The sequence below is a fragment of the Scyliorhinus canicula genome, chromosome 1 (genome assembly GCF_902713615.1).
Source record: "Scyliorhinus canicula chromosome 1, sScyCan1.1, whole genome shotgun sequence".
NCBI lineage: Eukaryota > Metazoa > Chordata > Chondrichthyes > Carcharhiniformes > Scyliorhinidae > Scyliorhinus > Scyliorhinus canicula.
In genome coordinates this window covers 163,768,855-163,785,908 of record NC_052146.1, presented here as the reverse complement: position 1 = coordinate 163,785,908, position 17,054 = coordinate 163,768,855, and the positions used below count along the sequence as shown (strand labels likewise).

The following is a 17,054-nucleotide window of genomic DNA, read 5'->3' as shown; positions in this document are numbered from 1 at the left end:
ATTATGATTGATCTTCTACCTCAACTCCACTTTCCCGCCCACTCCCCATATTCCTTAATTCCCTGAGAGACCAAAAATCTTTCTAAATATACTCTCAATGATGGAGCATCCACAACCCTCTGTGTTTGAGAATTCTAAAGATTCACAACCCTCTGAGCAAAGAGGTTTCTCCTCATCCCAGTCCTAAACAGCTCCTTATCCTTGTGCCTCTGTTCCGTGCTTTAGTTACTCCAGCCAGGAAAAAGAACCTCTCAGTATCTACCACAAGTAGCTTCAGAATATTTTTGAAAATTCATTTGCCAACATTCATTACGCATCCCTAGTTGCTCTTGTTGGTGATGAGTTGCCTTCTTGAGTCTATGTGGTGTAGGTGCACCTGCTGTGCTGCTAAGGAGGGAGTTCCCGGATTTGACCCAGCGACAGTGCAGGAACGGTGATATATTTCCAAGTTAGGATGGTGAGTGACTTGGAGGGGAACCTCCAGGTGTTGGCGTTCCCAAGTATCTGCTGCTCTTGTCCTTCTAGATGGTAGTGGTTGTGGGTTTGGAAGATGCTGTCTAAGGACCTTGGCGTGTTACTGCAGTGCATCTTGTAGATGGTACACACGGCTGCTACCCTACATCAGTCGTGGAGGGATTGAATGTTTGTGGAAGGGGTGCCAATCAAGTGGCATTTTATGCTGGATGGCGTTGAGCTCCTTTAGTGTTGTTGGAACTGCACTCATCCAGGCAAATGCAGAGTATTCCATCACACTCCTGACTTGGGCCTTGTAGATGGTGGTCGGTCTTTGAGGAGTCGGGAAGTGAGTTACTTGTCATAGAATTCCCAGCCTCTGGCCTGCTCTTGAAGCCAAAGTCTTTAGATGGCTAGTCTAGTTCAGTTTCTGGTCAATTCTGAGGGCCATTTTAGAGGGCATTGAAGAGTCAATCACATTGCTGTGGAGCTGGAGTCACATGTAGGCCAGACCAGGTAAGGACATATTTCCTTTCCTAAAGGACGCTGGTGAACCAGATGGGTTTCTACTACAATCAACAATGGTTTTATGGTCATCATTGGACTTTTTATTCTAAATATTTTTATTGAATTTAAATTCCACCATCTACCACATTACCTCGGTCTCTGGACACACGTCCAGCAACAATTCCATTGCGCAGTGCCTCACCAATTCAATTCAATCTATGTTTTGATGCGATCACCTCTTGTTTTCCTGAACTCCAGAGAATATAGGCCCAATTTACACAGCCTCTGCTCATACCTCAATCAGCTTGGTCATCCCAGGCACCAATATAGGGAACGTTGGCTGTACTGCCTCAAATGTAAGTATCCTACCTTAAATATCAAGACCAAACCTATGCACAGTATACCAGGTGTGGTCTCATTGAAATCATGTATAATTGTAGTAAGAATTATTTTATTCTTGCTCTCCAGTCCCTTTCCAAAAAGGTCAACATGCCGTTTTCCTTTCTAATTGCTTGTTGAACCTGCATGCCAACTTTCCGTGTTCCTTTTACAAATATACCCAAGTCACTCCGAATATCAGCCTTTGGACGTTTCACACCTTTTTAAAACAAAATATTCTGGGTGGGGTCACATATGAGCGCAGGAGCAACGGGCTCTGGTTCTACGTGTCTTTTAATCCTGTATTTTATCCTAATGAGCTTCCCATAATTAATTATTTTGGGGATGTATGTCTTGTATTATGTTGGACAATTTTAGCAATGAGGAACAGAGTTAAATTTTAAAATCCTCATTTGATTGAGGCGGTCGGAGGTGACCCAGTTTGCAGTGGATGGTTTTGCTGGTGACCGTGTCTACACCTCGGTGAAGACTGCATCAAGATGATGGCTGCCATTGCAAATGATGTTCTGGATGATGATCTCGGCTCCATCGTGTAGGTTTATGGTGCTCACTTTGATGAACGGTGAAATATTCTTGAGAGAATGTAGCAGCGGAGAAGAGAAAGCACGAGTGAATCGCACAAGAGCCTCAAATTGGGCTCAGTACCGGGCTGATGGCGAGTCATCTGACTCGTTTCACCCAACGCGATGTGAATCTTGCCTTCGCTTGGGCGAGACAGAGTACAGGATACCCTGATGTTTCAGCAGCTGGCAGCAAGGTCTCTCTACCTTCTCTGTTAGATGGGGAGTCAAATTATATCACAACAGGTAAATCCCTGGAGTGAGAAAAACACCTTAAGAGACAGCTAAAGATTCATTGTTGATTATTCACGGTGACACCAACAGAATGGCACAGACTAGGTATTAATGGGGGTGAATGGGATGGGGTAGAGTGAGACAGGATATTAATGGGGATGAATGGGGTCGAGTGAGACGGGGTATTAATGGGGTGAAAGGGGTAGAGTGAGACTGGGTATGACTGGGGTAGAGTGAGACTGGGTATGACTGGGGTAGAGTGAGACTGGATATCAATGGGGGTCAATGGAGTAGAGTGAGACTGGGTATTAATGCGGGTCAATGGGGTAGAGTGACACTGGGTATTAATGGGGGTCAATGGGGTAGAGTGAGACTGGGTATTAATGAGGGTGAATAAGGTAGAGTGAGACTGGGTATAAATGGGATAAAGTGAGACTGGATATTGATGGGGGTGAATGTGGTACAATGAGACTGGGTATTGATGGGGGTAAATGGGGTAGAGTGAGACTGGGTATTAATGGGGTGAATGGGGTAGAGACTGGGTATTGATGGGGGTGAATGTGGTAGAGACTGGGTATTGATGGGGATGAATGTGGTACAGTGAGACTGGGTATTGATGGGGGTGAATGGGGTAGAGACTGGGTATTGATGGGGGTGAATGGGGTAGAGTGAGTCTGGGTATTGATGGGGGTGAATGGGGTAGAGTGAGGCTGGGTATTGATGGGGGTGAATGAGGTAGAGTGAAACTGGGTATTAATAGGGTGAATGGGGTAGAGACTGGGTATTGATGGGGGTGAATGGGGTAGAGTGAGACTGGGTATTAATGGGGGTGAATGGGGTAGAGACTGGGTATTGATGGGGATGAATGTGGTACAGTGAGACTGGGTATTGATGGGGGTGAATGGGGTAGAGTGAGACTGGGTATTAATGGGGGTGAATGGGGTAGAGACTGGGTATTGATGGGGGTGAATGGGGTAGAGTGAGTCTGGGTATTGATGGGGGTGAATGGGGTAGAGTGGGACTGGGTATTGATGGGCGTGAATGGGGTAGAATGAGACTGGGTATTAATGGGGGTGAATGGGGTAGAGACAGGGTATTGATGGGGGTGAATGGGGTAGAGTGAGACTGGGTATTAATGGGGGTGAATGGGGTAGAGACTGGGTATTGATGGGGATGAATGTGGTAGAGTGAGACTGGGTATTGATGGGGGTGAATGGGGTAGAGTGAGACTGGGTATCAATGGGGGTGAATGGGGTAGAGACAGGGTATTGATGGGGGTGAATGGATACAGTGAGACTGGGTATCGGTGGGGGTAAATGGGGTAGAGTGAGACTGGGTATTAATGGACCACAAACAGAATGAACACATCTAATGATACTAAACTTTGTTGTTTTTTGTTCCTGCAGAGGCAGCATCAAAGAAATTACGAAGCAACATTCGGAGAAGCACCGAAACGGGGATCGCCGTGGAAATGAGGAACCGAGTAACTCGACAAAGCAGCAGAGAATCGACAGATGGCAGCACCAACAGTAACAGCTCAGATGGCAAGTGAGTATCCGCAAAGGAGACGAGACAAAGATAGTAACAGTAATTGGAAAGACGGCCCACTTTTAGCAAATCATCCAGTTGCCACATCCTCTCTGGACATTTGTCCTTTCACATATCCCCTTGCAGAATCGTGTGATCTAAAAGTCATCCGTCTCGGGAGCAATGCTACATTTACTCACTGCAACATGTTATAGCAAGTATATTTATGTGCAATTACATTAAAGAAATAAAACAAATTATAATTAATCGAACAGTAATTTTATATAAGTAAATCTGTGGCGAGTTCTGAAGTAGAAACTGGTGTATTCTGTATTTTCCAAGAGTGAAATTTAATCCAGCTCATCAGAATGGGAATATGTTCGCTGACCCTTCTTAAACTTGGGAGGAGGCACGTGCCCGTCTCCTGGCAGCAAGAAAACATCCCGCGGTTAATTTGGAGACAGAAAGAGGCCAATTCCAAGAAGCCTGCCGACTGATGGCCGGATGTCAATTAGGCTCATTATTGAACCAGTTGACACCAATGATCCCAGAGCCCACAAGAATTTAGTGGTGCTTTAGGGATTAAATGGGAATTGCACAGCTTTCCTGTGCTCGCCAGAGGCCACAGGGTCGGGTTTGCCAGTTGCCTACCAGGGGGTTGGGCGTTCCCCATAGGGACACAGCATTGGGCTGGGAGAGGCTCCTAAAATAAATCCCTGTCCATCCCTCCTACTCCCTTGCCCATTTATCCCATGACCCCCCTTCTTGTAACCCTCATCCCACCCTCATTCACCTGAGTCCAGGAATCCAATGACAGTCCCTGATGAAATCCCTGGGGCATTACCTGCAGCAACTCCCAGTGGCATTGCTGGCAAAGGAGCACTGCCAGCTTCTGATTGGCTAACAGCACTCTAGATTCGGTATTTCTGCCACCGGGGGACTGAGTCTGAGCCATTTGGTGCCCACGGCAGAAATGCAAGGAGGGTGTCCTCAATGGGACATTGTTTCCACGGGCTGTGACATCATGGCTCCTGTCAACACTGTAATGGACAGGTACATCTGTGACATGTAGATTTCTGAGGACGAGGTCAAGTATGATGCCCCCTCTTGTTAATTTTCTGTCGCAGGCTCAGAATGATAAATAGACATCTGAGATGCAATCGTTTTCCTTTACCACCTCCTCAGTTGCTTTCATGTCCTATGTTCTTGGACATTTCAAGAGATGAAGAGTATCTCTACCAGTATCACACTGTCCACTTGAAGATGCATGTGTTGGAAACACCATCAGCAGTAGCGGAAATGTGCTCAACCACAATCTGTAACCTCACGGTCTGGCATATTCCTCACATTATTACCACCAAGCCAGTGTAGGAACCCTGGTTCAATGAAGAATGCTGGAGATCATGTCAGGAGCAGCATCAGGCATACTGAAAAATTAAGTTCAATCTGGTCAAGCCACAACACAGGACATGCCAAACAGTGGAAGCACTGCGGTTCTCCCTGTCATTAACCCAGCCCCATCACATGTAGTATCAAGGATTCCCAGCAAAATTGAGATCAATGGGAACCTGGGGGAAGCCTCTCCACTGGCTGGAGTCATATCTGGCACAAAGGATGATGGTTGTGGTGGTTGGATGTTAATCATCTCAGTCCCAAAGCATTGCTGTAGGAGTCCCTCATGGTAATGTCCAAGGCTCAACCATCTCCTTCAAGCTGCTTCATCAATCGCCTTCTTTAAGGTCAGAAGTGGGGATGTTCGCTGATGGTTCGCTGATGATGCACAATGTTCAATTCTATCCGCAACTCCTCAGATACTGAATCAGTCCTTGTCTATATGCAACAAGACCTGGATAATATCCAAGCTTCAGCTGATAATTGGCAAGTAATATTCATGCCACACAAGTGGCAGACCATGATCAACTCCAATGAAAGAATCTAATATTTAATGGCATTATCATCGCTGAGTTCCTCACGATCAACTTCCTGGGGTTTGACATTGACAAAAAACTGAACTGGAGTAGCCATATCAATACTGTACAGCCGGGGCTGGGACGTTTGCAGGACAGGGGCTGGGAATTCAGCGACGATTCATTTCCTGATTTTCCAAAGCCTGTCCACCACCTACAAGGCACAAGTCAGGAGTGTGATGGAATACGCTCCACTTGCCTGGATGAGTGCAGCTCCAACAACACTCAAGACACCATCGGGATAAAGCAGCCCATTTGATTTACTCCCCATCCATCATTGATGCATGGTGGCAGCCATGTGTTCCATTTACAAAATGCACTGCAGGAACTTGCCAAGGCTCCTTCAACAGCATCTTCAAACCCATGACCTCTACCAACTAGAAGAACAAGGACAGCAGACACATAGCAACCCCACCATCTGCAAGATCCTTTCCAAGACATACACCATCCTCACTTGGAACTCTATCGTTGTTCCTTCTCTGTCGTCAAGATAAAATTCTAGATTTCCCTCCCTAACAGCACAGTGGGTGTACCTATACCACACGGACTATAGTAGTTCAAGAAGGCAGCTCCCCACCACCTTCTCATGGGCAATGAGGGATGGGTAATAAAAATACCAATGACATTCTAAGCACATGAACAAATTTTTAAAATTCTCATTAAGCTTTCAAAAAATTCTTAGTGAACTCTGTAAATTTCCAGTGAAGTCTTAGTGAATTCTCAGTTACCTCTCCGTACACTCTCAGCAAACTCTTCCCAAATTCCCCAAAACTGATAGGAAACTCTTACTGCACACGGTGCCCCTGCACACACTCTGATTAAAGATGCTGAGAACTGTTTGGAGCAGTCATTAACCATGGTCTCTTGTTTTCCAGCTTGGTTTTCCCCACAGCAAGGTTGGGAGCAGATGGTCAGTTTAGTGATTTTTTGGATGGAATTGGTCCTGCCCAGCTAGTGGGACGGCAGACATTGGCAGCCCCTTCCATGGGTAAGTTGTTTACTCAAGTGGGCTTGGATCAGTTCACTCATTCTGCTAACCTCCTAAATTCTGCTCTTTGTTCGAAGGATGTCGAACATTCAGATTGTAATGTACATTTGGCTGTCTCCAGCTTGTGTTCCTAAACACAATGGCCTGAATTTTTAGGATGCCGGAAGCTTGGTAGGGATCACATCCCCACTGACTCCAGCAGCCCTGATGCCATATTACATTTTAATGAGCTTTGATTGGCATAAGGTCAACCCTTACTCGGGAGGAAGTGCGGTCATGGAGAACTGCCAGCCAATCAGATTGGTCGGGGGCTCTCCAAGCCCTCCAGAAACAGCACCACAGTGGCTTGGAAGAGGACAGGTAAGTGGCAGGGGTCATAGGGCAGGGAGGGTAGGGAATGTCTAGGATGTCACCAGGGTGGTGATTGGGGTCTCGGGTGGCAGGTTAGGGGTGGGGCTGGGAGGAACGTTTGCAAGTCACTGGGCCTTAAGAGGAGGGTGCCCCCGGTCAGAAGGGGCCTTCTGATGGAGGTGCCTCCGCCCCTCCTGCCTGAGATCGAACTTTGTTTTTTCCAGCCTCCCCCTCGGAACTGTGGTTTGCCCGCCAGCCTTAAAATTGAAGAAAATGGGGAAGGTGAAACCTGGGAATTCTAGACCAGTTAACCTAACATCTGTTTCCAGGAGATGGCTGGGATAACTAAGGATAGAGTGACTGAGCGCTTTGAAAAAGTTCAATTACGTAGAGAGAATCAATGAGGATTTGTAAAGGCTAAGTCATATTGAAAGATCTGGTCGAATTTGTTGACAAGCAATGGACAGGGGAATGTTTATGGATATCACTTATACTCTTTTATACAAAAATCAATAAGTTGAAAATGAGAGGGGTTGACTGGGCACCAGAACAAAAAAATCTAAACTTCAAAGGAAACATAACTAAATAAACCAAAGCGTCCTTTCCGGGAGTGAAAATGCATCCAAACCCTGTGGTGCCCATCGGGCATGGAAGGCCTGAAGCGAATGGCAGATACCCTGTGCTCCCTCTCAGGGACTCCCGTCCATGAACATAGCTGCGGGAAGGGGGCAGACAGTCAGGTCAGAGAATTGCCTTGACCACCCGCTGCCTGGACCTGTAGATGGCCACCATGGTCAAGCCTAAGGGCAGGCCAATGAGGAGCACCCCCCCCCCCCTGTCCCCCCCCCCCCCCCCCCCCGCGCACCGGGTGACAGGAATGTGGGCCTGATATACAGTCAATAATTGAGGAGCAGTCCCTTCAACCTTGGGAAATCTAGATGTAGGTGAGACACAGACTCCCCTTGGCTCTGTGTCATTTTTGTGGGGGCATTTGATAAAGTCCCTCAGAGAGGATTGTTAGCTAAAGCTTATGGAATTGAAGGAAAGTTCTTGACTTCAGGAAATTGGCTGAATGGCTGAAGACAGAGGGTAGGGTAGGCAGTCGGATTAATGGGCAGGGTGTAATGAGTAATGTCCCTTAAGAATCCATAATAGGGCCTCAACTATGCACCGTGTTTATTAGCAGCTTGGATTTTCAGATAATCACATATCCAAATTTGGAATGGCAGAAAGAAAAGCACATTGTTAACAGCAGAGGTGGAAGCAGAAAATTACAAAAAAAACGTGATAGGTTAAGGAACTGGGTAAAACTTTGGCAAATGGATTTCAATGTAGGGAAACGTGTGGTCATCCATTATGGATCTAAAAGGAAAGGGTACTTTCCCATTGGTGAAAAATTGGAAGATTTGGAGGTTCAAAGGGCGCGATTCTCCGCCCCCCACGATGGGTCGGAGAATAGCGGGAGGGCCTTCCCGACAATTTTCCCGACCTACCGCTATTCTACCCCCCCCCCCCCCCCCACCACGCCCGCCCCCGACATGAATCGCTGCTCGCCATTTTTTTACGGCGAGCAGCGATTCTCCCCTAGCCGATGGGCCGATTTCCCAGGTCTTTACGGCCGTTTTCACGAACGGCAACACACCTGCTCTCACCGTTCGTGAAAACGGCCGCAAAGTGCCGTTCTGGGGAACCATGGCACCGATTGGCACGGCCGCACCACGGCCATGCCAAGGGTGCCATGGGCCCGCGATCGGTGGGCACCAATCGCGGGCAGCGGGTCCGAACCCCGTGCACTCTTTGTTCCTCCGCCGCCCCGCTGGCTGAGGGGCATCCCGGACCACGCATGCGCGGGTTTCACGCATATGCGCGATGACGTCATCCGCGCATGCGCGGGTTGGAGCCGTCCAATCCGCGCATGCGCGGCTGACGTCATCGTGCGCGTCAGCCGGCGTTAACTTTGGCGCACGGGCTTAGCGAATTTCGCTAAGCCTGCGATGCCGAGGTTCACGGGGCCCCGCTGCTAGCCCCGACCAGGGGGGAGAATCGGGTCCTGGGAGGGGGCGCGGAGGCTGCCGTGAAACACGGCCGGTTTCACGGCAGCCTTCACGACTCTCCGCATTTGCGGAGTTTGGGGACTCCAGGTACACAGACCATAAAAATGTCATGAACACAGTCAGGAAAAGAGTTCAAAAAGCTAATGGAACACTGGCCTTTATATCTAAAGGACTGGAATTGAAGAGCATCAGCCATACAAAGCCTGGGTTAAATCACACCCGGAGTTACAGTGAGGTCTCGCCAATGCACCACGCTTCGGGACACCCTTTCTATGTGGTACATACCCGTACGACTCGGCCAACGTTATCTACCCCATACGCTGCAGGAAAGGATGTCCCAAAGCGTGGTACATTGGGGGGACCATGCAGACGCTGCGCCAACGGATGAATGGGCATCGCATGACAATCGCCAGGCATTTATGTTCCCTTCCAGTCGGGGAACACGTCAGCGGTCAGGGGCATTCAGCCTCTGATCTCCGGGTAAGCGTTCTCCAAGGCGGCCTTCAGGACCCACGACAATGCAGAATCACTGAGCAGAAACTTGTAGCAAAGTTCCGCACGCATGGGTACAGCCTCAACCGGGACCTTGGATTCATGTCGCTTTACATTCACCCCCCCCAACCATCTGGCCTGGGCTTGCAAAATCTTACTAACTGTTCTGGCTTGAGACAATTCACACCTCTTTAACCTGTGATTATCCCTCTCTCCAGTTGCTCTGTCTGGACCTGTAAAGACTTAATTGCCTGCAAAGACTTGCATTCAAAGTATTGTAGCCAAGTTCCGCACACATGTGCACGGCCTCAACCGGAACCTGGGATTCATGTCTCATTACATTCACCCCCCCACATCTGGTCTGGGCTTGCGAAATACCTCTTTAACCCGTGATTATTGCATTATTAATTTTGTCTATATATATGTTTCTGGAACCTACCTCTTCATTCACCTGAGGAAGGAGCAGTGCTCCAAAAGCTAGTGATTCAAAATAAACCTGTTGGGCATTAACCTGGTGTTGTAAGACTTCTTACTGTGCTCACCCCAGTCCAACGCCGGCATCTCCACATCTTAAAGTGATAGTACACAGGCAAACATATCACAAAAGATGTGAAAATGGCAAATGGGTTCACCTATAACTGCAACCATTTTAGATTGTCCAAGTTCAAACTTTCTGGACCACCGCGATAATTACTGGAGGTACTACTTAACATCAGTTCATGAAATGCTGGCATTCAATTGAGGAACAGCCAGTTTATATATGGAATAACAGATAGCCACGAGTGAGTTATAGCCAGGAATCTAATCGAAGGGTTCGGGTGGTTTATGTATAGACTAACAGATATCCAGGAGTGAGTAACAAACTGGAACCTAATCGAGGGGTTTGGAGAGGTTTATATAGAAGAGCAGATACCCAGGAATGAGCTACAGACTGGAACTACACTCAAAAAGTAATCGCATAAGAAGGAATCAAAAGCTGGTTGGAAGTGAGGATCTGAGCTTGGTGGCTGCAATGGCAGAGAAGCTAGGTCCAGCCCCGCCGGCTCAATTGTCAATGGATCGGTTGGTTACATACCTGAATGTGAAGTTCGCCCGGCACCGTAAAGAGTGTGCGGAGGATCTGACCAAGGTGATAGCCTCGATTAAGGAGGCTGTGGACCAGATGGAGGTGACAGCCCAGGGACAGTCGATCCAAATGCTATAGGAGCAGGCGACGGAACAAGAGGAGTTGTCCACTCCTCAGTGATACGGCAGGGTTTCTCAGCCTGGAAAAAAAATCAAGTTTTCCTTGAGAGGATCGACTCAGGGGTTGGCCGAGAGATGGCAACCGTTCATCGACTTCTTCAAAGAAAACTGAAAGTCAGCAGTGAGGGAGGGGGGGAGAAAACAGGAGGCATGGCAGTGTTAGATAAGGACAGGGAACTCAGCATACGGGTAATTAGGGAATAGGGCGTGGGCAGTAGGGACATTGTTTTTTAGGTTTTTTGTGTGTGTCGGCCCACGTGATTGTTTAAGAAATGTTAATGTGTTAAGCTGTGAAAATTACAAATGCTTCAATAAAATATTTTCTAAAGAAAAAAGAATAACAGATACCCAGGAGTGCAGTACAGACTGAAATCTAATTGAGGGTACGCAAGATTTGTATAGAATAACATATGACCAGGAGTGAGTTATCGGCTGGAATCTAACCAATGGGTTTTGGAGATGGTTTCCACACTCCATGAGGCTCATGATGACCTAATGAATTTTACCGTTCTACTGCAGGTGATATTCACATTGGCATGGCTGATCGCAGCGGACAATTGGAGGTAGAAATTATTCAGGTCAGAGGGCTGACCCCTAAGCCTGGTACCAAAGCTTTGCCAGGTCAGTGCTCAGAATAAAATTCTACACCAGTGTTTTAAACGCAATGCCTCTTCCCATTCACTTACATTGCACACAATTCCAATGGATCAAACCCCTTCCCATTCACTCCTATTGTACATAGTCAAAATGGATCAATCCCATTCCCATTCACTCCCACTGTACACAACTCCAATGGATCAAACCCCCTCCCATTCACTCCTATTGTACACAGTCAAAATGGATCAATCCCATTCCCATTCACTCCCACTGTACACAACTCCAATGGATCAAACCCCTTCCCATTTACTCCTGTTGTACACAGTCAAAATGGATCAATCCCATTCCCATTCACTCCCACTGTACACAACTCCAATGGATCAAACCCCTTCCCATTCACTCCTATTGTACACAGTCAAAATGGATCAATCCCATTCCCATTCACTCCCACTGTACACAACTCCAATGGATCAAACCCCTTCCCATTTACTCCTGTTGTACACAGTCAAAATGGATCAATCCCATTCCCATTCACTCCCACTGTACACAACTCCAATGGATCAAACCCCTTCCCATTCACTCCTATTGTACACAGTCAAAATGGATCAATCCCATTCCCATTCACTCCCACTGTACACAACTCCAATGGATCAAACCCCTTCCCATTTACTCCTGTTGTACACAGTCAAAATGGATCAATCCCATTCCCATTCACTCCCACTGTACACAACTCCATTGGATCAAACCCCTTCCCATTCACTCCTATTGTACACAGTCAAAATGGATCAGTTCCCTTCTTATTCACTCCCATTGGAGACAATCACAATGGATCAAACCCCTTCCCATTCACTCGATAGTGCAGAATCCCAATGGATCAAACCTCTTCCCATTCGCTCGATAGTGCAGAATCCCAATGGATCAAACCCCTTCTCATTCACTCTCCATTGTACACAATCCCAATGCATCAAACCCCTTCCCATTCACCCGCATTTTACACAACCCAGTGGATTAACCCCCTTCCCATTCACCCGCATTTTACACAACCCAATGGATTAACCCCCTTCCCATTCACTCCCGCTGTACACAATCCAAATGGATCAAACCCCATTGTTTTCACTCCCATTGTACACAATCCCAATTAGTCAAACCCTTTCCTCTTCACTCCCATGGTACAGAATCCTAATGGATCAAACCCCTTCCTATTCACTCCCCATTTTGAAGTATCCCAATGTATCAAACCCCTTCCCCTCACTCCCATTGTATAGAATCCCAATGGTCCACACCCTCTGCATACACTCCCCATTTTGTAGGATCCCAATGTAAACCCATTTGACCAACATCCTATAATATTCCCAATTCTTCAAAGAGCTGTCACTGGTATGAAGGCCAAATAGCTTCTTTCCATACTGTACATTTCTATGATTCTGTGGTCTGACGGCCATTGTATCAGGTAATGAGTGCACTGCTGTCTGGGGCAGATTCAGAGGTGACTTTCACACATTTGATTGATTTTCTTTGACATGTTTTTGTACTCATGGTTTCCTGCATTTTGTTCAATTAGCGATTGCACTGGGTGTATGAAAGAAAGACTTGCATTTATGTAGCACCTGTCACAACCTTCGACACCGCAAAATGCTCCAGAATCAATTCCATATTTCTGTACTGAGCTCTGAAAAAAAATCAAGGCAATAATGGCCAGTTAATATGTTTTAGCAATTCCGGGGGGATTTAAAATGGCCATTATTGTTGCGCATCAGATAGAGATTTAGATTCATATCTGGGCAATCACATTGACTGCACTAATTACTTCGACAGGTGCTTGCACTTTCTAAAATTTTAAACTCAAAGTGTCACAATTTAAAACATTACAGCTTGAAGCACCAAGTTTAAAAATGTCACCATGACAAAAAGTAATTAACTTGCACCCAACTGGTGCAAATAGCAACTGGACAGTCAGGAATCAGCCAATGAATAACTAACACGTTTGAAAATCTGTATGAAAAAGGCTGTTCCTTTCTGGATTTTTTCTGTTATGTCCTAGGAGACTGAAATTTGCAAATCTCTAGAAACATTCTTCAATAGTATCATACAGCCTCTATACTTTTTAATATGTATTCATTTACAGGATGTGGGTGGCGCTGGCTAAGCCAGCATTTGTTTCCCATTCTTAATTGCCCATGAGAAGGTGGTGGTGAACTGCCTTCTTGAACCACTGCAATCCATGTGGTGTAGGTACATCCACTGTGCTGTTAGGGAGGGAGTTCCAGGACTCTGACCCAGTGACAGTGAAGGAACAGCGATATATTTCCAAGTCAGGATGGTGAGTGAATTGGAGGGGAACTTCCAGATAGTGGTGATGTTCCCATGTGTCTGCTGCCCTTGTCCTTCTGGATGGTTGAGGTTGTGGGTTTGGAAGGTGCTATTGAAGGAGCCTTGGTGAGTTCCTGCAGTGCATCTTGTTAATGGTACACACAGCTGCCATTGTGTGTTGCTGGTGGAAAGAGGGGTTGTTGACGGGTGATGGATTGGGTGTCAATCAAGCAGCCCACTTTGTCCTGGATGGTGTTGAGCTTCTTGAGTGTTGTTGGCGTTGCACTCATTCAGGCAAGTGGAGATTGTTCAATCACTTCCCTGACTCTATTTTCTACACGTAATTTGGAACACCTGTCCCCAGTAGGAAAGTCCCCTTCAAAGGCCAAGTCAAGGGAACACTGAAACCACTCAGGAGCAAATCATCACATTATTGGTACACACTATCTGCGAGCAACCCCATAGGGACGTTCTTTAATTCTTCATTATCTGAGAAAGCCTATCAACAAATTTCATCTGCTGCAGAACTGAGTTACTCTGCTTTTAAAAGAGAATTTGACAGTACTGGAATTGTTCAACCCAACTTCCCTTGATGAACAAAATCACTTTCCAAGCACTTTGCAGTCCGTCTCTGCGGATCCCAGTGGATTTCTCATACTGTAAACTTTGTGTCCACCATTCCACTCTCTGTTAACTGGAATTCCTGATGTTTCCCAATGTGAAACCTTGCCAACTCAGACGTTATCCAAAAAACAGAAGATTCCCCAGAGTTGCCGGGTCACCCGGGGACGGCTGGCCTAATTTCCCACAGAGACTCTGGTGGTCTTTGCTCCATACACTGTGAACAGTGCCTCAGAGTTCTTTACAGAAAACGCGGTTAAATATAAACATGTCTGGGGGTTGAAAGCATGGCCAAAGGAGACAATGTTTCAGCAGGTTTTTTTGAAAATCACCAAAGTGATAAATGAGACATATTAGCTGAAACAAGAATAATTCTTGGACACGCTTTGGCTGCAGAGAAATGTAGACATGTTGATATTTTATCATCGCTCTCAATAGCTGAATCAGAAAAGCCTGGAGCTGGCCGAGGTTCCGAGCACCTGCTGATAGTCATCTTTCTGAAATGCAAATGTAGTGACATTTGATTTTCAATATATTTGCACCAGCCTGAGTCCCTGTCAACCAACAGTTTTAATGCAGCACCCATACCTGGGCACATGCCAATAATAAAAAATGTGTTGCTATTCCATCTACGAGCAGCAGGGGGCGGACTGATACCAATGATTCCCCCAGCCTGTTTGTCCCTTTCCAAGATTCCAGCTTCATTCCCATTTAGCATAGGGCAGAGAAAATGCCGGAATCCAGGTGCTGCCACTTCTAAAATTAAACGCAAAAAACAATAATTTTGTTTTAGTCTTATTGTTGTGCTTCATCACAGTTACGTTTTCGAAAAGGGCGTAAGTGACCACCAGGCAGGTAGTGTGGGAGTCCCCTGTGGCCACTCCCTTTTTACAAAAATGTAAAGTGCCTAATTTTTTTTCCCCAATTACGAGGCAATTAAGCGTGGCCAATCTACCTACCCCGCACAGCTTTGTGGGAGATAGTGACCCGGGGCTGGGATCAAACCCGGGTCCGAGGTGCCGTGAGGCAGCAGTGTTAACCACTGTGTTGCCCCTGCTTCATCACAATTAATTATGAATTTGGGTTTTCAATCACTCCTAGCTCTATAATTTGCTGACGTAACTGTGTCACGTCTGGTTTTCTAGCCAGAATGGCTTCACATTCACCATCACTGCCTTAGATTTTTTTTTCATTAATTCAGGGAATGTGTGCTGGGCCAATCCTCAATGGCAACCCCTACATAGAACATAGAACATAGAACAGTACAGCACAGAACAGGCCCTTCGGCCCTCAATGTTGCGCCGAGCCATGATCACCCTACTCAAACCCACGTATCCACCCTATACCCGTAACCCAACAACCCCCCCCTTAACCTTACTTCTATTAGGACGGGCAATTTAGCATGGCCAATCCACCTAACCCGCACATCTTTGGACTGTGGGAGGAAACCGGAGCACCCGGAGGAAACCCACGCACACAGGGGGAGGACGTGCAGACTCCACACAGACAGTGACCCAGCCGGGACCCAGCCTAGTTTCCTTTGAATTGAAAGCTAGGCCATTTAAGAGTTAACGACTCTGATGTGGAGTCACATGTAGGCCAGACCACGGATGGCATATTTCCTATCCCATGACTATCATTATTGATTTTTAATTCCAGATTTATTTTTTATTGAATTCACATTTCACCATCTGCCATGGCAGCATTTGAACCCAGGTCATCAGAGCATTATCCGAGATCATAAGAACATAAGAACTAGGAGCAGGAGTAGGCCATCTGGCCCCTCGAGCCTGCTCCGCCATTCAATGAGATCATGGCTGATCTTTTGTGGGCTCAGCTCCACTTTCCGGCCCGAACACCATAACCCTTAATCCCTTTATTCTTCAAAAAACTATCTATAGAACATAGAACATAGAACGATACAGCGCAGTACAGGCCCTTCGGCCCTCGGTGTTGCACCGACATGGAAAAAATCTAAAGGCCATCTAACCTACACTATGCCCTTATCATCCATATGCTTATCCAATAAATTTTTAAATGCCCTCAATGTTGGCGTGTTCACTTCTGTTGCAGGTAGGGCATTCCATGGCCTCACCACTCTTTGCGTAAAAAACCCACCTCTGACCTCTGTCCTATATCTATTACCCCTCAATTTAAGGCTATGTCCCCTCGTGCTAGCCACCTCCATCCGCGGGAGAAGGCTCTCGCTGTCCACCCTATCTAACCCTCTGATCATTTTGTATGCCTCTATTAAGTCACCTCTTAACCTTCTTCTCTCTAACGAAAACAACCTCAAGTCCATCAGCCTTTCCTCATAAGATTTTCCCTCCATACCAGGCAACATCCTGGTAAATCTCCTCTGCACCCGTTCTTTACCTTAAAAACATTTAACGAAGGAGCCTCAACTACTTCACTGAACAAGGAATTCCATAGATTCACAACCCTTTGGGTGAAGACGTTCCTCCTAAACTCAGTCCTAAATCTACTTCCCCTTATTTTGAGGCTATGTCCCCTAGTTCTGCTTTCACCCGCCAGTGGAAACAACCTGTCCGCATCTATCCTATCTATTCCCTTCATAATTTTAAATGTTTCTATAAGATCCCCCCTCATCCTTCTAAATTCCAATGAATACAGTCCCAGTCTACTCAACCTCTCCTCATAATCCAACCCCTTCAGCTCTGGGATTAACCTAGTGAATCTCCTCTGCACACCCTCCAGTGCCAGCAGCGCCGGCCCTAGGGTTGCTGGC

At 46.7% G+C, this 17,054-nt stretch overlaps 1 protein-coding gene across 5 annotated transcripts in view; it reads left to right on the top strand.

Moving 5' to 3' along the window:
• rims3 (regulating synaptic membrane exocytosis 3) overlaps positions 1–17,054 on the top strand; it is a 376,753-nt gene that overhangs the window by 349,747 nt on the left and 9,952 nt on the right. For all 5 annotated transcript variants that reach the window (XM_038802068.1, XM_038802076.1, XM_038802039.1 and 2 more), the window contains 3 exons: positions 3,560–3,701; positions 6,523–6,635; positions 11,297–11,398. In XM_038802068.1, the coding sequence (XP_038657996.1) occupies positions 3,560–3,701; positions 6,523–6,635; positions 11,297–11,398 (357 nt within the window). The remainder of the gene's footprint in view (positions 1–3,559; positions 3,702–6,522; positions 6,636–11,296; positions 11,399–17,054) is intronic.